Raw genomic sequence first — 23,245 nt, 5'->3', positions numbered from 1 at the left:
ACACACACACACACACACACACACACACACACACACACAGGAGAAATTTCAGTTACAGGGCAGAAGAAAGATCACTGTTAAACAGCAGAAGAAATTCAAGGATGTGAGCCAACATGAATTCTATTTTGGCTGTGGTCCCACGGAATACTCACCAATAACGTCATAATAGCAGACAGTAAACCATGTTAAGAAAGAAGGAGAATAATCGATAATAATAACATGGAAAGGATTTTGTCTACTGAGTTACATATAATATAATAAAACCGATAATACACCATTTGATGTCATACTTCAAAAATTCTTATTATGACAGCTTGTATATATTAATTGTCGGCTGAGTTACATGATGATAGATGAGTGTGGTTATCGGTTACTGACACAGTGAAGCAAGAAACTTCGTGACATGTAAAGCAAAATTACATTTGTAATTTTGAGTGGATGTATTGAGATACGACCGAACGATGTATTTGTAGAGTGTGGCGGACAACGTTATGATAATGTAATTGTTTACTGTATCCAGAGTACAGTGCACAATACAGCTGGGTAACGGGAGACTAAACCTGGGAGTTGATAATGAGGAGCATTGAGTGAACCGTATGAAGTATGTATAATTAAAATAATTATTTATTTATTTTAACCACAGCTGGTCCTCTTGCCCGGAAGATCAAAGGTTTGGTGTGACTGAGGACGACCAAGAGCGGGTCCAAATCTCTTCCATGACTCTAGAAGATTATGTTTATCCTTGTAAAAATAAGTTTTTGGTTATGGGAGCAAGATGGTCGAGGATATTAAGAGTAATGATCTCCCCAGTAACCTTCTCAGTGGCAGCAGTCATGGCCGTGGCCACACGCATGGCTCACACTGTACGTTTAGGGACACACAAGTTCCGCAGGTCTTCCGTGACAGTGTCAACAACACACATGACTTCCCCTGACAGTCCAGTTCCTTTGTTGGACAGTAAAAACAAGAGGTGAACGGGTGGCATAAAACAAGAGGTGAACGGGTGGTATAAAACAAGAGGTGAACGGGTGGTATAAAACAAGAGGTGAACGGGTGGCATAAAACAAGAGGTGGGCGGTGAACGGGTGCCATAAAACGAGGGGTGGGTGGTAAACGGGCGGCATTAAACAAGAGGTGGGCGGTGAACGCGTGACAGAAACAGTCCCTTCGGGATGACCTTGTTGAACTGTGAGGTGCGGTGAGTCAGGCAGCAGTAAACGTGAGGTAAACACCGTGAGACTCCAGCTCGTGCCTGACGACTTTATGTTCGTGTTTATGAGAGATAATCTTACCCACCACGACCACGGTTATGAAGAAGAACGAAAAGGAAAGTGTAACATAATACTGGTGATAGTCTCTCCAGAGGTGAATATAAGGCGATGGTAGTGTCGTTTACGGCGTTGGAGTCAAGCTATAAAGTAGCTAGGAGTTAAAAATAGGTCGCTCCAATGTAAGGGTCAGTGAGTCAGCATTATACAGATATATACAAAGGATTAAGTGCCCACTAGGGTGAAGTATTCTAAGCTAATAGTATATGTTAATGCAGCTGTCTTAATAACGAAAAAATATTACAAATGCACTTTCTCGCTCACACAGAGACAGGAGTGTGGTCAAGCACCTCCACGCCCCCTACAGTTAACAAGATCACTTCCCAGTCGTCCAAGTATTTTACTGTCACGTGTGAACTATACACGAAAGCAGTGTCAGGAATTTGTGACTTACTTTGTTCACTGCCCTGATTGACAGTCTTACTAAGCTGTGATTACAAGTGGCTGTCGGTGTAATACAGGAGGGACCAATAACTTACTTTATTGTTTAACTGCTGCATAATTATGACTTATTGAATCACCTTAACATGTAATAGTGCGCGCGTATCCATTTAAGAGGACATTTATTTTTTTATGTTTTTTTCCTTTTCATATGATCGCACATATCAGCTTAAAGAAAATCTCATATTTTGAATAATAAAAGAGGTGTTTTAGTGCAAGCTAAAGAGTCAGTTCTTCTAATGAACGGAACCTCACGCTGAGGTCTCACCAACTGGTCACCAACTACCACCAAACAGATACAGTTCACTGCAGATGACCGTCACATTGTCTTGCCTGATCACAAGTCAGTCTATGAAAAGATATACGTGGTGAGTAAATAACACTTTGTTCACCTTCAGAGCATACACCGACAAAAAAAAAGGAAGGTTTACCAAGAAAATAAGTTAACACTTCTAATTACGCACACTTCCTGCTTCAATAATATCTAGAAAATGTACACAAAACTTAATTAACCATACTACCAGTAGGCAATGTTCTCCTCTACTGACATATCGTGTAACCAAGTAACAACCACAACATATACTTGTGTTGCCCAAAAATTAAAAAAAATACTAACAGTTGTTGTTTACTTCTCGCAGATTCACCATACTTCGAGCTGCCGGTACAGAACGTGACAGCCCAGGTGGGACGCACAGCTAAGCTCACCTGTGTCGTGGAGAATCTAGGCCACTACAAGGTGAGTATCCCACACCTGTCTACAAACTGGGTCAGGGAGAATCGTGGCTACCACAAGTGCAAAGAAAACTGGACATAGGGTCAATTAGTGTTTGAAACGTAGTATGGAAAAATTAAGGAAATTGGCCATGATACTATGGTATAATGAATGTTTAATTCTGCAGTGGATGATTGAAGATAGAAGGGAATAGTATGAAGGTTGTGGACGGAGGGAATGAGACACATACTGTTTGAGGGTGACGGTTACCCCAGGAAGCAGCAGTGTGTGAACATAGTTATAAAAGTGCCCGTGTCAGGTCTCTCCGCGGAGGTAGAGTGGTAGTATACTAAATATGTTAATGAATTCTTACGGTATTGACGTTTAAGGAGATTTGGGCTGACAAGTAGCATGTTTGTAAGTACTTAAAATCCAAACTGTGGATGATGAACTTAACTGGTAGGTACCGTGGTAGTATATTATGTTTATATGTACTTATTGTACTAGACAGTAGTATTTTTAGTACTTTGTAATAAACATGAATAATTTAAAGTGCTGAAGTATTGACTGTGGATGATGACCTTCGCTGGCAGGTAGCGTGGGGGTACAAGGTGACGGGCGCGGTGTTAACAGTGTCGACGCAGGTCATCACAAAAAATCAGCGCATTTCTATACAGCGGGAGCAGCGCTCTACGTGGGTGCTGACCATCGCTAACATCACCATGAAGGATCAGGGCTACTACTGGTGCCAGGTCAACACCTCTCCCCCGCGATCCATCTCCGGCTACCTCGCCGTCGTGGGTGAGTACCAGTCAGTCACTAGTACCAAGACGAGAAAGACTAAATGTTCACACTGGGTCAGTAGAATAATTCAAAGGGAAGGTAACAGAACTGTCCGCAGTGAGGATAAATAATAATATCAACACTGGACTAGAATAAATGTTAAGAGTGAGGAGTGGAACAGAGAGTAGGGTGGGAGCACAAGTGAGACATTCAGGTAGGAGAACAAGTGAGACATCTAGGGAGGGAGAACAAGTGAGACATCTAGGGAGGGAGAACAAGTGAGACATCTAGGGAGGGAGAACAAGTGAGACATCTAGGGAGGGAGAACAAGTGAGACATCTTGGGAGAGAGAACAGAGACATCTGGGAGGGAGAACTGAGACATCTGGGAGGGAGAACAAGTGAGACATCTGAGGAGGAGAACAAGGGAGACATCTAGGGAGGGAGGAAGTGAGTCATCTGGAGACATCTGGGAGGAGAACAAGGAGACATCTAGGGAGGGAGAACAAGTGAGACATCTAGGGAGGAGAACAAGTGAGACATCTAGAGGAGAACAAGTGAGACATCTAGGGAGGAGAACAAGTAAGCGGTGCTGGGGTGAGAAAAGGGGCGGTGCTGGGGTGAGAACACGAGGGCAGTGCTGGGGTGAGAACACGAGGGCGTGCTGGGGTGAGAACACGAGGGCGGTGCTGGGCTGAGAACACGGGGCGGTGCTGGGGTGAGAACACAGGGCGGTGCTGGGTGAGAACACGAGGGCAGTGCTGGGCTGAGAACACGAGGGCGGTGCTGGGCTGAGAACACGAGGGCAGTGCTGGGGTGAGAACACGGGGCAGTGCTGGGGGTGAGAAACAAGGACGGCGCTGGGGTGAGAACACGAGAACGGTGCTGGGGTGAGAACACAGGGCAGTGTTGGGTGAGAACATGAGGACGGTGCTGGGGTGAGAACACGAGGGTGCGGTGAGAACAGGGGACGGTGCTGGGGTGAGAACATGAGGGGTGCTGAGGGCGGTGCTGGGGTGAGAACACGGGGCGTGTGGGGACGGTGCTGGGGTGGAACACAGGGCGGTGCTGGGGTGAACACGGTGCTGGGTGGAACAGGGACGGTGCTGGGGTGAGAACACGGGGCGGTGCTGGGGTGAGAACACGAGACAGTGCTGGGGGTGGGGGCACAGGGCAGTGCTGGGCTGAGAACACGGGGCGGTGCTGGGTGGAACACGGGGCGGTGCTGGGGTGAGAACACGGGGCAGTGCTGGGCTGAGAACACGAGGACGGTGCTGGGGTGTGCTGGGTGGAACATGGGACGGTGCTGGGGTGGGAACATTAGGACAGTACTGGGGTGAAAGACAACTTCCATCAGGTCTTGGTGATAATTGAGGATAATAACCAAGTTTTCTCTCCCTTCCTGACCTCTACTCCTGTATTACTTACTGTCCAATCCTTCCTCCTCCAACCCTTCTGTCTTCACCCTTTCCTCTTCCAATCCTTCCTCTTTCAACTCTTCCACTTTGCATTTTTCCTCTACCTCCCCTATTGCCTTCTTGTTTACATCTTCTCCTAATGCTTCCTTGTCTACCTCTTCCCGCTCTAATGCTTCCTTGTCTACCTCTTCCCGCTCTAATGCTTCCTTGTCTACCTCTTCCCACTCTAACGCTTCCTTGTCTACCTCTTCCCACTGTAACGCTTCCTTGTCTACCTCTTCCCACTCTAACGCTTCCTTGTCTACCTCTTCCCACTCTAACGCTTCCTTGTCTACCTCTTCCCACTCTAACGCTTCCTTGTCTACCTATTCCTCTCCAGAAACATCTTAATAATCTTTCCTCTCAAAATTCTCTTCCCAATTTCATATCCTTCACTTCTTTTCGACCTTTCCCGTGACCCGGCCCTTTTTACACCCATTATTATTCTTCTCTCTCGCGCTCCTTCTTACCTCGTACCCTCTGTCCCTCTACAGAGCCGCCGGTGCTAGACGGTGGGGACGAGGAAGTGACGGTGAACAGCGGAGGGTCAGCTAACCTGACGTGTCGCGCCCATGGGACACCCATGCCCACCATCAGGTGGATCAGGGAGGACTATGATCGTATCAGAATCAGCGGAGATCACTTTGGTAAAGTATATATATATATATATATATATATATATATATATATATATATATATATATATATATATATATATATATATATATATATATATATATATATATATATATATATATATATATATATATATACTCTCTAAGCTGTTGGTAATTTTTTGATTCCTCATATCAAGTTATTCGAGGAGCGATGATATAAAGCTGTCAAGCATATTTGACCTGTTGCTGTCTGCTCGTAATATTGATCTGTATCCGCCGCCTCCCACACGTGAGACTAATATACAACATGTGATCCTCCTGCAGCGTCAGATTATGTGGGTAGCACACTGATGCTGCGGGAAGTGAACCAGCGCAGCGCCGGTGGCTACCTGTGCATCGCTAGCAATGGCCACCCGCCTTCCATCAGCAAGCGGGTCATCGTCAACGTCAACTACCCACCCCTGGTCAAAGGTCCAAACCCATCGTCGTGGGCAGTTAAAGGCACCACCATCAGCTTAACGTGCCTCTACGCCGCCCATCCAGAGCCCAGTGTGATCTGGACGAGGGAAAACTACCTGGGGTCACAGCAGCTCAACGAGGAATATTTCACCGTCACCCCCCAAGACGGCCACCCGCCTTACACGTGAGTCAGTCCACCCTCACGTCTAGTGGGTGGCCCTTTGCCTGTCTGTTTCCATATTTCGTGATTTTTGGGGACTAGCTGGGGAACCAAGCGTATTTGAGGGCAGCTCATAGCCTATGTCTGTGACTATACTATCACCTATACTAAATCCACTACACAATCAACACAACATTGTCATCTACACATATCGATTCCACTACATCCACTATACTATCAACTACCCTACATTAACTATACCAGCATCTACAATTCATTCACTAAACGATCTACCACTACACCAAGTACACTATCATTTACATTATATCAACTGAGCTATCAGTTTTAGGTGGGTGTCGGACTCTGTGCCGCCCCCCCCCCTCCCCCTTTCCACTACACAATCAATTTCAGGTAGCCCCCCCTCCCCATTAAGACGTAATTTTGTGAATGATTCCACATTTGGCAGTAGGGGTCCCCAAATTTCACCTTCGAGACACTTTTGGGATGCATTCATAACTCCTTGTCAAATTCCAGCTCTCAATCTTCAAATTTGTGGTCAGAGATCGAGAACAAACAAACAAACTTACATTAAAACAAAATATCCTTTACACACACACACACATATATATATATATATATATATATATATATATATATATATATATATATATATATATATATATATATATATATATATATATATATATATATATATATATATATATATATATATATATAGATGAACTTTTTTAAACTAGGTATATGATTCACTACCCTGGAATTCTAGTGCAGAGTTTAAGGTGTGTAGCTTTACGGTCTAACTTAGAATAACCAAGAGGGACTAACTCATCTAATAAAAACAAATGTTGTAGATTTAACCTTTAAATTCATGATTTGCAAGCTTTAAGCTGGCAGATATCCTAGTGAAGTATAAGATTCATAGTTCCACTGCATATAAGGATTTAAGTTTCTATGCTTCTGGGTTCAGTGTTTGGGTCTCGGATCGATAAATTGTATGTAAAGAGGCTTCTTATGCCCAGCATTCAAAATGGTATGGAGTTCAGATCCAGTGTTCAAAGGGAGTTTAGAATCCCGAGTTCATGTTCCTCGAGAGCTCTATTATTTGCTACAGGCAAAAGGTAAAGCTGAAGTCTATATTATTACTTGCTAAGATTTATTGCACATTGCTATGATTTATTACAGCATTAAAATGCACATTATAGAGGAAAAGCAAATTAATTACTCCCTCAAAAATCTATATTGAAAGCCTTAATATCATTAAAACTTACAATAATGTGGAAGCCTGAGTATAAGGAACCAATTAGAAAAAAAAATTATATATATATATATATATATATATATATATATATATATATATATATATATATATATATATATATATATATATATATATATATATATATATATAAAGTTATTCAAAGTTAACTATACACTCTGAATCCAAAGCATTAACTGATAACATTATAGCACATACTAAGAGAGAATGTCAATGTACACAAGCGACCCCAAACTAATGGGAACTCAGTTAACTTGAACAAACTTGAAGATGACAACTTAAGCCGTTAATGGAACCCCGAGCATTACGCAACAACTGTTACACTACCGACACTATAACATTACATGGTGAACAAGAGAGGATTATAATTACTTTGTAAAACTCTTTCAGAGACAGTAATACATCAGCCGGGGGTTTGAGGTACTCGCACAGTGACTACAGGGCTCACACAGTAGCCTCAGGGCTCCCACAGTAGTTACAGGGCTCAATTTGTGGGCACAAGGCTCACACAGTGGCTACAGAGCTTATATTGTGGTCATAATGCTTACAACATTACCACAGGGCTTCAGACAGTAGCCTTATGACTCACAAACTGAGCAGAGTAGAATCATCTTCAGCACAAAACATGCAGGAACACAAATATCTTGCCTGCAGTATTGACGACGGCTGTTCTATTATACTGTTGATGGAAAGAGCGGTTTCCTGGCGGCGCCCTGGAAGACGCCCAACAAAAGGCCCTCCGTCACCACCTCCGTCAAGGAACTCCACCACCAACATATCTACATTTTTATCCTCTCACACACAAAAGATCCCAAGACACTTCTTGGTAAGGCGGAAAACACCCGAAAACACAAGCGACGTTCATTTAAACATTCTAAGATACGTGACAATGTCTCCACAATCACCACAATATAATTAAAAAAAAAATTCTTAAACTAATGCAAGAATAATATGTTGACAGTAGTTACTTATTATATTAAAAACAAAAATGTATGAAAAGAACAAAACCCTTTTGATGTTTCAAGATATTTTCCCATTATGCAAATCACCTTAACGGCTCCTTCCCCCGAGACAGACCACCTGGGAAATTAATTCTATGGAGGCGACTCTTCCTCTTGAAAAATTATGTTATGTCGGTTTTTTTTTTTCAAGTTTGTGCTCTAAAAATGGTTGTCTTAACGTCTTAAAATAGTTGTGAAGACTGTCGCGGACGATGACTGTTGGTGTGTGGACTGTTTGTGTGTGGACGATGACTGTGTTGGTGCGTGGACGATGACTGTGTTGGTGTGTGGACGATAACTGTTGGTATGTGGACGATAACTGTTGGTGTGTGGACGATGATTGTGTTGGTGTGTGGACGATGACTGTGTTGGTGTGTGGACGATGACTGTGTTGGTGTGTGGACGATGACTGTTGGTGTGTCGATGATTGCTGGTGCGATGATGATGACTATGTTGGTTTGTGGACGATGACTGTTTGTGTGTGGACGATGACTGTGTTGGTGTGTGGACGATAACTGTTGGTATGTGGACGATAACTGTTGGTGTGTGGACGATGACTGTGTTGGTGTGTGGACGATGACTGTTGGTATGTGGACGATGACTGTGTTAGTATGTGGACTATTACTGTTGGTGTGTCGATGACTGCTGGTGCGATGATGATGACTGTGTTGGTTTGTGGACGATGACTGTTTGTGTGTGGACGATGACTGTGTTGGTGTGTGGACGATGACTGTTGATGTGAGGACGATTGTGACGTGAGTACCTCCCTCACCCTGCACCTCCCCCAACAGTATATCTCCCTCATGTACAGTAATCCTCCCCCACCATGCGTCTCGCTCACTATGTATCCCCAGCTCACAACTCACATATTGTGTGTTGCAGACATAACATGACGCTCAACATGAGGAACTTGGTGCCGTCAGACTTCGGCATCTACACCTGTAGAATTAAGAACTTTTTGGGCGAGGAGCAAGCTACCACCGTCTTGAGAGGTGAGTCCTGGTGACTTAAAAATCAACCAATCAATATATATATATATATATATATATATATATATATATATATATATATATATATATATATATATATATATATATATATATATATATATATATATATATAGTCGTACAGGTAAAGAATATATAAAATTCAATATTTCATTATCTCTTCCTCTTTGACCCATAAGGGTACAATGACTTAACTTTCCGAGAACAGTCATCGGATTCAAGGGAAACGATCAATGTTGCCAAAGGGTTACGACACTTTACTCAACGGGTTAAGATATCTTTATAGTGTAATTAATTGTACTCGGGGAGTTGATATCGTTCTCAGGAGGTTTAAAAGGAATAATGAGACTCAGGATATTTCATCTGGCTTCTACAGAGGTGTGGACGACTACGACGCCCTCCACCACAACCACCACCTCCACCACTACCACAACCACCACAACAGTGCCGCCACCGCCGCCACTTGTTTACGGCGACTACGACGACAACGCTAAAAACTTGACGGCGCCACTCCTGGTGAACACCTCACCCGACATCTCCAAGGGTAAGTCATACCTGCCAGGCCAACACCTACTGTATGATGTTTTAGAGACTAAAGCTTGATGAAAGGCCAACTCACTGGTTGTGCCTGTGTATGTGAGGCAGTTAACTATGGTAGAGCTGAAAGGTGTTCAGGATACGTGAGGAAAGCTGGTTTGTTGCTTGTGGGGTAACCATTAGTCGACCAAGAGAGGTGAAAATGGCCGCGGGTGTGGAGGACAATGTGGTGGTGGAGAGCTGGACTGAAGAAATATTTGAGAAGACTACTGGTTTTGCGTTCCGGGTCACATAACACTAAAACAGCATGGAATCAGTGTGCAAAGGTAACATACTAAAAATATGGGGAAAAAAAATTGTGGCTGCACTGTCATCAATACATTCATGTGTGTGTATGTGTGTGTGTGTGTGTGTGTGTGTGTGTGTGTGTGTACTAACATATAAGTGACTGTATAAACATATAAATCACTACATATTAACAGATACAATAACTGCATTGACACATCACTGGTTGGGATATTCTTTCAGCCAAGTTTCTATTATATTATCTTATGAAATTATTAGTCTGGTGTTCCTGGACAAAATATTATCTACCAAAGCAAACAGATTTAGGTGAGATTGGCCACTAACTTGCCGCTAATCGACGAGTTACAACGGGAGGATTTACCTGGGGGGGGGGGGTTAAATGTGAGGTATGTGCAGGTAAGTGTGGGTGCTGATGAGTGTAAGAATGTGTGAGTGAGAGTGTATATGAGTGGGAGAAAGAAGTGAGTGTGAGAGGTGCGTGTGTGTGAGAGAGAGGTGTGTGAGAGATGATGTGAGAGTGAGAGAGAATGTATGTGCGAAAGAGAAGGTGTGGATGAGAGAAGATGTGGGCGAGAGAAGAAGAAATGTCTTGGTGAGTGTGAGAGTGGGTGAGAGAATAAGGGCATGGCTCAGTGGATGTCAACAGAGGGACTCAGTAATTGTTTTGTTTGGCCGGCGACCCACACTATCGCGTCTTGGTGGTGGGACACAACCTGCCCAAGTCCACAATATTTCCCTCCGGTGGTCAATACTCTTCGGAAGTAATAAAAAAACAGTAATATATTAACCGAATTTAGTTCTCTCTTTTAATATATATTATCAAACTTCTCTTATCTAAACTGAAGTCTATTTTAGTTAACGTAGACGTGATTTAAGCTTTTGGTTATGTATCAGAGTTGTAGTATTAAATGATTATATTCTAACTTCATCATAACATAAAATAAGAATTCGTTGAAAGACAGAAACGAAAGTCATGTGTAATTATTTCAAAAATTCAGACGATTAAATTCATATTACATTAACAGCACTAAATATTTAATCTATAAGTAGTTAACTAAGCGCATGTTATACTTCCCGACCAGATATAAATATCACTCATGTGTTGGGTTATATGTCACCAAAATAAACGATATACAATTACATAACAAACGGGAACTTATCTATTTTACCTCAGTTCAGTTTTAGCATTATACAAATCTCTCTCTCTCTCTCACACACACACACACACACACACACCCCACGTGTTCACCTTCACAAATATGTGTGCAGGTGTAAGAAGTTTTACCACTGAGACTGGCACTGGATAGGTCTACAGGGAATATACTAGTCTTATTCAGCCACTAGGAAAGTAACTCTGCAATGTTACACCAGCAAAAAGTTTTAAGTCACAAATTAAACGATCACTCCAGATGAACAGTTTTTTTCGAAGTGGTGCCCAAAGACTTCACCTCCGATAATAATGTAATGTCGTAATTTCAAGCCGAAGAGAACGTGGAAGACACAACCAGTTTTATAAGAATAAACTAAAAAATCATTAATTATCTTCAAACTTTGACAAGGGAAGATTAAATAACGACACTAGTCTGGTTTCTCCCTTCGGTATTTGTATAAAGAAAATCCCGTTTCCCTGAGAAGTTGCGGGGAACACATCCGTCTTTTATTTTTTACGGGGATTAGCCCACCCGGGCACAGGTCACTGACCCACATCGGGGCCTGGGGAGCGAATTAATAATAATAATAATAATAATAATAATAATAATAATAATAATAATAATAATAATAATAATAATAATAATTCATAGTAAATAAAATTTATAGTACAAAATACAAAATTGAAAATAAAATAATAAATTACTAATGATGAGAACAATAATAATAACAATACTGTAATAATAATAATAAAGAAATACAAAAAATGAAAAAAAGATAAAAAGTGAGAAACAATATATGTATGTTGTGTTGTCAAAAATAAGAGAAACAGCTGAGACTTGCAATTGTGTGTAAATGAGGCAGAAAGACAGATTAGCAACCTGGGGCTTGGTCACAATTTTCGTGATGCCAAATGTTTGCTTACTTACCATCTACATATGTCTCGTTATCATTTATAAGTTGCGCCCATTAGTTTCTGCCTTCTTTTAAAAGCCCCACAAAGCCATGAATCACTCGAGAATTTTTATGTAAGTTCAAGGAAAAATATGTGTGAGATGTAACCAGGTCTCCGATGACGTGAGTTGAGGGAGCGACTGGGGATAATTACTATAATCCCTCAAGAAAACAAATTAAATAAATCCAAGTCTCAGTAATCAAGGATGACAAAGAATCACCTTAATTAAGAAATATAGTAACACTAATATTATGTTATTAAATAATCTTTAAGAAATTCCTCGCTATATATAAGAAAATACCCAAGAAATCAAACTCTCGGTACTCACCAGTGTCGTCCCTGACTGGTCTAGGAGGCCCGGGGAGTCCATCAACTGTAAGGAAGAGTGAGTGCATGTAGAAGGTTAATATATTATATATGTTTTATACTTTTTGAAATGCAATGAAAAGCTGAATTCTACACAAATGTCTATCGTATAAAACAATTGAAACATACATTTAAACTGTAACTCCAGTGAAACAAATTATTCGCTTGGTAAAAGCTCTGCGAGCCTTGTTGTTAATTGTTGACGAGTACCTCTGGTGACCTGACGCCTCAGGCTAAGTGTTGTATATTTATTTGGCATACTTTTTTTTACATGTTTTCTGATAAAACTGCTGCGCAATAATCCATCTGCAACAATAAACTTAAACTTATCTTGCAATTACCAGTTTCCTAGCTGGAGCGGCAGTTTATGTATAATGAGAGAAATATAAAGCTAATAATAATACAAAAATGACTATCATCAGCGATTATAAATTCTCAGCCTGGAAACTCAAAATTTCGGCGACTTGGAATCAAAGAAAACGATTTAGTTGTTCCGTTAAGACCAAGTTAAGATATGGTCAGCGTCTTAGAGTTAATGTCATTTAGAAATATGAGTTAGCGTCTTAGAGTTAATGTCATTTAGAAATATGAGTCGATTAACTGTCCTTTGGCCCAATATTTTGTTTGTTTTTGCATTGTTCGTCCCTTTTTCATAATTATAATATGTCAATCATTCACCCTGTCTCCCCCTGGCACATACATCTCACACTATTTACGTTCCGTTATAAATTCTGCTTCTTCCAACATAAAAAATTTCCAGTAGGCCTATCCTGCAGTCTCTCTCCACGCTTCCCACTGGTCAAACACTGCCTTACCAACTCTGACCTACACGCTCTCCCACCGCCTTTTTCCTCCCCAAATATTAATGTTGAGCTTCTCGAATCCGCCTCCGCCACATTCCCCCGTCTTCATTCTCCTCCACTCTCTCTCAGCCCAAAGTTTTGTACATCTCTACCACGTTCCCCACCACCCTTGACTTAAGCCCTCCAGTTTATCTTCTCTCTGTGAGCGGTTCATTCTCGGCTCTTGCCCCCCCCATACAATATTACTGCCCCCTCGAAACGTCCCTCGCCACTATCAAAACACATGATTTTCCAATGACACACTCGACTTCCCTAAGCCCACCCATCCACTAACACTTTCCCCTCCTCATCCAACTCCTCCTCACGTAGTCTGGCCGCATAAGCCGCCACTCTATACTCTCTGGATAAGATTTTCAGCGTTGATGGTGAGGGCAGCTGACGGGTGCTGAGTAGATTGTCTCCCAGGCCAACACAGACGGCACCAGTTTAACAAGAGGCTCCGTTTAAATTTCCTATGATGACTGCTGGGCCATCAATTATTCTCCTAACTTCCACAATCAATTTTCTCTGTTCTTCAATGTTTCCAAATTTCTTCTCTCCGTCTTCTCAGTCCTACAGCCATTTCTTCTTTTAATCTCCTCAATCCTCCTTACATTGCTCTCTTCTCCTCTACATTTTACTTAAAAATTTGGTTATTTATAAATTATTTCCGTCGTCTTAATCTTTCTTTTTTCATTCATCAACTCACTCTCTCTCTTTCTCTCTCTTCAATATTTCATCTACTCAACCTCCTCCTCTAGTCAGTCCTCCCTCTATTTCTCAACTCTCCTCTCCGTCTTCATAATCCTTTTTTTCGCTTTTCTCAATTCTTCATCTATTTTCAACCTCTCCTCTGTTTTTCTATCCTATCTCTATGCATCTGTCACTCCTCCTCCTGTATGACTCATCCCCTTCAGCGAAATGAGGACGTAATTATGTGGATGACTGTAAATAAGACAGAGGTGTGGTGTCGTCTCGATGAAGGCCAACATAACATCCGCGTTTTCCTATATTGTCTCTTCCAGTTTTTTCATTATTTTTTCTTATATTTCTTCCTTCTTTTCTTCTCTTTTTTATTTACTTTATATTAGTTTTTCGTTTGTATTATCCTTCCTAGTATTAAGTTTGACGGTAAGCTGGTGATATTGTAGAGGTGGTAACACTGGGTGATGGCCACAACACGTGTGTGGTAACACTGTGGATAGCGCGAACACAATACCTGTGTGGTAACGCTGTGGGTGGCGACCAGAACACGTGTGGTAATAATTGATGGTGGTGGCATTAGAGGTGGTATTGGCAGTGGAGAAAAAGAGTCAAGCCAGTAATTGAAGGATTACAAAGGAAGTACGACAGCAATGTTAGAGGTTAATGACAGAGCTCCGCGAACCTCCCTTACTATTTCACTTGGAAATACTGTAATATTCTCAGCCTAAATATAATAATAAAGTTTTCCAATTGCAACATAATTTGCTCTAAGCTTAGTTATACACTAACCTCCTCCTTGGTCAGAAACAATAGTGTTGTAACCTTTCTCCTTCACTTCTCTTATGCTGCTCTGCTGAATGGTGGTGTCCCGTACTGTCTGCTGATGTCCGGTACTGTTCTGCTGATATCCGGTACTGTCTGCTGCTGTCCGGTACTGTCTGTGTGTATGTGATGACGCCTGAAGACCCTGATGTCCAGTCCGCGCCCTCCAGGGATCAACATTACGGCAACAGAAAGTCTAAAAACATAGCTAGGATTAACCTTTTAGACAATAAAACAAGTAAGGAAGGGCACTGTTGGTAAACCATAGACCATAGCCATAGTTTAACTCTAACTTTAGTCACAGGTTAAACTTTCCCTCCAATTTTTTCTTTCTCTATTAGTTTCGATCCACACCGCGTTTAGTCTTCACCCATCGCTAGCAATCTGCTTCATTCCTTTGTTGCTTAATGCTGTTTAGCGTTTAGTTCAGGGACTCACAGACTACAATAGGTTGCACGTTAGTTAAGCGCATGGATGACCGACTCAGATCCGATTACGCTGTGTAATCCAGCTGAGACTTGAGATGTAGATGAGAGTGCATGACAACAGCAGTGGGTCTGGTTGTAGCTTCACGTCACTTGAAGTGCTGCATGAGCTGGAGGAACAACCATATTTTTTTCTTCTGCTTTTTGGGTCGTTCAGGAGTCTTGATTCATCTAACTTTGTCGTCCAAACAGCCGTTATTAGCTTGCATTTTTCACTTTACGTGTCACATCACACCAGACTCCTCCCCCTACTCTACACGTCACCATCACTTTCTTCTCCCACACTATTCTATTAACGTCAACAAATCAGAAAAACTCCCATGTGATAATTTTTCTTACTACGTTCCTCTCCCTGACTCAGGAAACACTTCCCGTTGTTCGGAGGGAATGCGTCCACGTCCTCCTCAACTCAATTTGAGCAACATCCAATTTTAGCTTCTTTGTCGTCTAGCATCCCGTCGCTCCCTCTGTCACCCACTACTCTTCAATTACTGTATGTCATTCTCTTATTTCTCTTGCTCCCATCACCTCTACCTCCACACTGAATGCTGCAATTAGAAAGCAATAAATCGTCGACGACTTGACCAACCCCTGTCCTTCAAACTTCAATCCACTTACTCAATTTATAGTTCTGACATAACTTTACGGGTAACATTCAGTATGCCGTAGTTTTAATTTCCTCACTCCCTACAGTTTCTGAAGTTCTAAGCTGGTTTACACTTAATCTCCCAGAATTTTTAACTCTTTTGCGAGATTAAAAGTAAAACTCAAATAACTTTTTTAATATATATATAACGATAGCGTCAAACAAAAGGTACAAATATTACGCTTAGGTTTTTACACCGCCTGTGACCAATCTATTTGTGTGGGCGTCACAAGTGTTACCACCCGCAACAGCCCAAGCCAGCCACCATCTGGGAGGACCACACAGTGTGTCAGTGTCTGTTCGCGGCAGGATAGTGACAACCTGTCTTGACAAGCACCAAGAATATCCGACGCCCTATTGACAAAGTCCCCACCCAAAGACCCACCCATAAACAAACACACATACAAAAGCTGGTATTAGAAATGAAAAGATTGAATTATGGATCACAAAATAATGAAATAGTTTTTACGTGTTGCCGCCTAATGACCTTTGTTTTATATTTAAGGGGCTATATTTTGATAGTTTTAAATTGTTCAATGTTCCATAAGCAGTTTAACGTTACCAAGAAGGGTAGAGCGCTTGTGCAAAGTTCACACGCACATCAGTGACCCATCTCAGACAAGAACATGTTCAATGTTCATGGATGTCCGTACATTCAGACAGCATCTCCTCCTATACATATCTTTGGGCTGAAGGACCCAGAAGAGGAAAAGCAATTTTATTGTTAAAAAATAAAATGCGACGTAGAAAACAAACAAATAATAAAAGAAAAGTAAACACAAAAAATCATTATATATCTGGAGATAACTTGATCAACTGTATAATACTGACATTGTGTTTTATATTTACAACAAAGAAGTAACTTACGACACCTAAATCTTTTGTGGAAAACATTTAAGTTTACAGACAAGAAAAATGCGTCACTTGTATCTGACGAGCTAAGACTTTCAGTGAACAATTTCAAATACTGAGTCATCCCCAGTTGTTCCTGTAATAGAAAAAACTATAAAACATTTCTACCTGTTAAACAATTAGGAGTTGAGGATTTAATTATGAACACTGTGACTTTTATATCACAGTTAAAAGTTAATTCCACCCTCGAAGTTACCTTATCATAATTTGGGAATGGAGTGATGTCATAAGAGGTCACCGTCAACACACAAGAAAACCCACAGTGATTAACAAGGAGGGTAAAGTCGCTGCAGTATAGTTATCGTTCACCAACATTATACGATATACACGGGGATGAAAAGTGATAACAGGAATTTAAAACAATAACTTAAAACAACTACTGTGGCATTAACCTCATCTTCTATGACTGCTGAACAATAACCCCCCACACGAGGTCACACATCCTACCAAGGGCGTCACTGAAGCAAAACTTGTATAATATAAGAGAGGTAAGAATTCAGTACTTACCATGGTCTATTAACGATATTTTAATGGCTGTTCTTCATTTCGGTAATTTTACTAAAATTACGTTTTAAATTAACGTTAAGAAGTTGAAAGGACAAAATATTATAAAGTAACAACAAGAGGAAGGACTGAGGTCTCCTCTGATAATATTTCACAGGTTTAATGTTAAAGCTTCTAGCTTTTTTTACTTGAATTCAGAAAAGACTGGTCGACAGGTTATTTTCTTTTACAAGAAACTGTCATTAATATTAAACTTTTAGGCGTCACTGTTTTTAGTTTCATGAGAAGTTGATAAAAAATGACGTATAAATAAGACAGGAGACATTTGAAGGCCTCTATGTTAGCCACATCACGAGGAGAGATATCATCAGTTGTATGGCGGCCAATGATTGATGCAAGAGGTTACAGTAACAACTTCTGTGTGTCATTATTAGATCTTGTTGTTTAATGGAGAAACTTACTGAGAGTACGCACTTAACGACCTTAGATGAAGAACAGAAATACATATAAACAAGAAATATCTCAATGAAATTTTAAGCAAGTGGTAAAAAATTAATTTCAATTTTTCCTGTATTGTACAAGAGTCATTATTATATATCAGTTTTGAAACGTACGAACGTCACCAACGAGAACACTATTACTCAGGCGCAGTAATTACAAGACGTTTAATTTACTTTGTTTACTTTTGTCAATATAATATTTTTTTTACTATATATACATTTATTAAATTGTCTCATCAGAGAATGTCCTAATTGCCTCAGTATAATCCATTCTGATCCATAAAATGATGAAACTCGTAGTGACTAGTTTAACATATAAGGAAGAAATGTAGTTTGGTGGCTTGGACTACACTGACATGATCAGAGCCAACCATAACCTTGTGTAAACACTTGAGTATCTCGCAACACAGTAGCAGCGAGGTCATAAAAAATTAGTCATTAACTATTAGGAATAAATGTGAAGTACTGCCGCTGATCCCTAGTCGTCAGAACACCATACTGTTTAAAACACCACATTTAAAAATATCTTGAGTTATATAAAGGGCATTATTTATACAAAGAGCCTGATAGTATTAAGGAGATTCATCGAAAATGTTGGATGAGTTGGTAAAAAGACGGCAAGAAAATGTTAACTTTTTACTCAAACTGAGAGAGAGAGAGAGAGAGAGAGAGAGAGAGAGAGAGTGTGTGTGTGTGTGTGTGTGTGTGTGTGTTTGTGTGTGTGTGTGTGTGTGTGTGTGTGTGTGTGTGTGTGTGTGTGTGTGTGTGTGTGTGTGTGTGTTTTGCTTTACTATTAAGATCGTAATTAATTCCAAATAACAGCTACCTTTCTTCGTGGTTTCATCTAAAGCTCATGGAACTCATTTTATTATTTCTATTTTTCCAGGTTACGGAACAAGAAGTACTTGCTGGGCGGGCATCATTCTCTTCGTGCTGAGTCAACACCTGTGGATCCGTGACCTGTTCCTCTAGTTGGTCAATATCCATTTACATCATTCTCATCCGCAGCTCCTGGCCTCGTTCACTCACACTTCACCCACAACACTAAATCATCAGAGGCCACAGCACCTGGCCTTGTGGCTAGCAAGTCACCCTCAGAATCAGGACATAAACTTCATATCCTAACTTCGTTGTCTCACCCCTTACTATAACGTCAAGGACATTTTGAGGATATGTAAGATATCCTCAGTTTAACTGAGCCTCATAAACCCTGGTTTTGAACTTAACGAGCTTAGAAGAACCAGGATATTTTTGACAACAGAATCTAACATAGCAGATGAACCATTCCGTCAGAACCAGATTACTAATGGCAGCAGATCATGTTAAGATGCTACGCTGAGATTCGGGCAAGTAGTGATTACTCGATCATACAGCATAATATAACCTTCAGATTCCAACTATCAGTGGCATTGTGTCCCCATCTGTAGCCAAGCTACCTCCACAAACAGGGTACATGTGCTGGCAGGATATGGTGATATTGTAGCCCCTGATCATTGTACTGTAGATACAGTACCAGGTGTTGTAGCTAATGATAACTGGATCTACAGCACCAGGTGTTGGAACAACTGATGACTGGAGCTACAACACCAGGTGTTACAGCCACTGATCACTTGAGTTACAGCACCAGGTGTTACAGCCACTGACCACCTGAGCTACAGCACCAGGTGTTACAGCCGTTGATCACTTGAGTTACAGCACCAGGTGTTACAGCCACTGCACCAGGTGTTACAGCCGTTGATCACTTGAGTTACAGCACCAGGTGTTACAGTCACTGATCACCTGAGCTACAGCACCAGGTGTTACAGCCACTGATCACCTGAGCTACAGCACCAGGTGTTACAGCCACTGATCACCTGAGCTACGGCATCAGGTGTTACAGCCACTGATCAACTTAGCTACAGCACCAGGTGTTACAGCCACTGATCACCTGAGCTACAGCACCAGGTGTTACAGCCACTGATACACAGCTGAGAGCTACAGCACCAGGTGTTACAGCCGTTGATCACTTGAGTTACAGCACCAGGTGTTACAGTCACTGATCACCTGAGCTACGCACCAGGTGTTACAGTCATTGATCACCTGAGCTACAGCACCAGGTGTTACAGTCATTGATCACCTGAGCTACAGCACCAGGTGCTACAGTCATTGATCACCTGAGCTACAGCACCAGGTGTTACAGCCACTGATCAACTTAGCTACAGCACCAGGTGTTACAGTCACTGATCACCTGAGCTACAGCACCAGGTGTTACAGCCACTGGTCACCTGAGCTACAGCACCAGGTGCTACAACCACTGATCACCTGAACTACAGCACCAGGTGTTACAGCTACTGATCACCTGAGCTACAGCACCAGGTGTTACAGCCACTGATCACCTGAGCTACAGCACCAGGTGTTACAGCCACTGATCACCTGAGCTACAGCACCAGGTGCTACAACCACTGATCACCTGAACTACAGCACCAGGTGTTACAGCTACTGATCACCTGAGCTACAGCACCAGGTGTTACAGCCACACTGATCACCTGAGCTACAGCACAGGTGTTACAGCCATGATCACCTGAGCTACAGCACCAGGTTTACCTTCTGCACAGGCTACTGATGATCACCTGAGCTACAGCACCGGTGTTACAGCTACTGATCACCTGAGCTACAGCACCGGGTGTTACAGCCACTGATCACCTGAGCTGCACCGGTGTGCAGCTACTGTCACCTGAGCTGCACCGATGCAGCTTCTGATCACCTGAGCTACAGCACCAGGTGTTACAGCCACTGATCACCTGAGCTATAGCACCAGGTGTTACAGCTACTGATCACCTGAGCTACAGCACCGGGTGTTACAGCCATGATCACCTGAACTACAGCACCGGTGTTGCAGTCACTGATCACCTGAGCTACAGCACCGGGTGTTACAGCCACATGATCACCTGAGCTACAGCACCAGGTGTTACAGCTACTGATGCCTGAGCTACAGCACCGGGTGTTGCAGCATGATCACCTGAGCTACAGCACCGGTGTTTACAGTCACCTGATCACCTGAGCTACAGCACCGGTGTTACACCACTGATCACCTGGTGGCACCGGGTGTTACAGCCATGATCACCTGAGCGCTGGTGTTGATCGCAATCACCTGAGCTACAGCACCAGGTGTTACAGTCATTGATCACTGAGCTACAGCACCACAGTCATTGTTACAGATCACTTGAGCTACAGCACCAGGTGTTACAGTCATTGATCACCTGAGCTACAGCACCAGGTGTTACAGTCATTGATCACCTGAGCTACAGCACCAGGTGTTACAGCCACTGATCACCTGAGCTACAGCACCAGGTGTTACAGCCACTGCTCACTTGAGCTACAGCACCAGGTGTTACAGCCACTGCTCACTTGAGCTACAGCACCAGGTGTTACAGTCATTGATCACCTGAGCTACAGCACCAGGTGTTACAGCCACTGCTCACCTGAGCTACAGCACCAGGTGTTACAGTCATTGATCACTTGAGCTACGTGGTCTGTATTAGTAGATGATGCGACATCCCAGAACCTGGTTACTTAATAATGAACAAAATGACGCTCTGACTGATTGTTGTGTGTCGGGTGACGACTGAGAGTCACACTCCTAGGTAATGGTAATTACTGGTGGATACGTACAGTTATATGGAGAAACCACACGGGTTCCAAAATACTGTGTTTCACGATACTGAAGACGGAAGGAAGTCTACGACAAATTGTTCTGGAGTATAATTATACTGACTGTTGAAGAAGCTGCCTCAAATATCCCTTCTGTGACATCGAAGTGACAAATAATTTTGTGAATGGCGACAAGAATCTTACGTTAAACATTTTGTAAACTATTTGCTCCGTGTTAAGGAAAGTCAATGTTATATGTATATTATTTTTTTATGGCACCACTTTAACCAATCTAATTTCTAAAGATACACGTCATTTTTTTTTCCGTGTATTTTCTTTTTACATCAGTGTCTATCATTTGTGTCTCATTTATTCATCTATCTATGTGGCCTTTATTCTTTTGATATACCAAATAACTTTTCGGTAATTATATATATATATATATATATATATATATATATATATATATATATATATATATATATATATATATATATATATATATATATATATATATATATATATATATATATATATATATATATATATATATATATATTTTTTTTTTTTTTTTCAATGGTAATATGGTTAAATGAAAACTCAAAAGGTTAAAATGGAAATTGCATTTGTCTATACATACCACACAACAGTGACCCCTTGTGGAACACTTCCAAGCACACACGCTCATAGTCTCTATTATTATGTTTGTTTTTTCTTGTCCATTATTTTTACAATGTTAATACATATTCCAGTCTTTAAGATATTGAACCCCATCAAATATTACTCATTGTTGTGAGGGAGTAGTTTTGTAGTGTTCTGTATAAAAAAAAAGGCGATTTACAAAGGTGTGTGAGGGGAGGTCCTAGTGAGGGGATGAGCAGCAGTCAACGTCTGTGAGTGAGATATGTTACTGTGACACGACAACGCGGACGACGCTGGTAACCTGACAATATACCAAGTACCAGTGTGTAGACGAGTAGAGGATAAAAGAGACTATTTTGCTATAAATGTTTATATATTATAATAAAAGGCTTTCCACGTAATGTTTGGTCTCATTGACCTTGTTTAGAAATAATTTTTACGGCGCTCCAAGAACTGAGGCAAAGTTTCTGAAACGTGAAAATATATTTGGAGGCACCTTACCACATCTTTGTTTACATGTTACCTTTAAAATGTTGAGATGCAGAAACACTGCATAAAATGTATCTCCATATTACAAGTGTTAATATACTAGTAACTATCATGACCCCTGACTCGAGGAATTTATATCATACAATACAATTCTGATATGGTCGAGGACTGCATGAAATCACGACTGATGATCTGTGATACCTCAACCTTTTTACAATTAACAAAAATTATTATTATTATATCTACTGTTAATTAAACATTATACTATGGTACACTTGTACATTGATTGAACGGTGATAAGTGACAGGCGCCACCGAAGTATCTGTATCACACACCGACTAAACAAACAAACAAGAAACAACCAACCGACTAACTACACACACACACACACACACACACACACACACACACACACATATATATACACACACACACACACACACACACACACCATCCCTCTTTTCCTGTTTCCATGCTAACAGAACACAATTGTT

The 23,245-nt window shown here is 41.3% G+C and overlaps 1 protein-coding gene across 1 annotated transcript in view; it reads left to right on the top strand.

Moving 5' to 3' along the window:
• LOC121877471 (protein amalgam-like) overlaps window positions 1–19,942 on the top strand; it is a 41,607-nt gene extending 21,665 nt beyond the window's left edge. Inside the window, exons 3-11 of the mRNA XM_042383236.1 lie at window positions 2,408–2,505; window positions 3,075–3,282; window positions 5,215–5,367; window positions 5,662–5,980; window positions 9,137–9,246; window positions 9,638–9,805; window positions 15,086–15,181; window positions 18,877–19,691; window positions 19,787–19,942. Of these exons, the coding sequence (XP_042239170.1) occupies window positions 2,408–2,505; window positions 3,075–3,282; window positions 5,215–5,367; window positions 5,662–5,980; window positions 9,137–9,246; window positions 9,638–9,805; window positions 15,086–15,181; window positions 18,877–18,962 (1,238 nt within the window). The 3' untranslated portion in view covers window positions 18,963–19,691; window positions 19,787–19,942. The remainder of the gene's footprint in view (window positions 1–2,407; window positions 2,506–3,074; window positions 3,283–5,214; window positions 5,368–5,661; window positions 5,981–9,136; window positions 9,247–9,637; window positions 9,806–15,085; window positions 15,182–18,876; window positions 19,692–19,786) is intronic.
• The last annotated feature ends 3,303 nt before the right edge of the window (window positions 19,943–23,245 follow it).

This window comes from Homarus americanus, unplaced genomic scaffold (assembly GCF_018991925.1).
Source record: "Homarus americanus isolate GMGI-L3 unplaced genomic scaffold, GMGI_Hamer_2.0 scaffold367, whole genome shotgun sequence".
Classification (NCBI taxonomy): domain Eukaryota; kingdom Metazoa; phylum Arthropoda; class Malacostraca; order Decapoda; family Nephropidae; genus Homarus; species Homarus americanus.
This window is presented reverse-complemented; position numbering and strand designations above follow the sequence as displayed.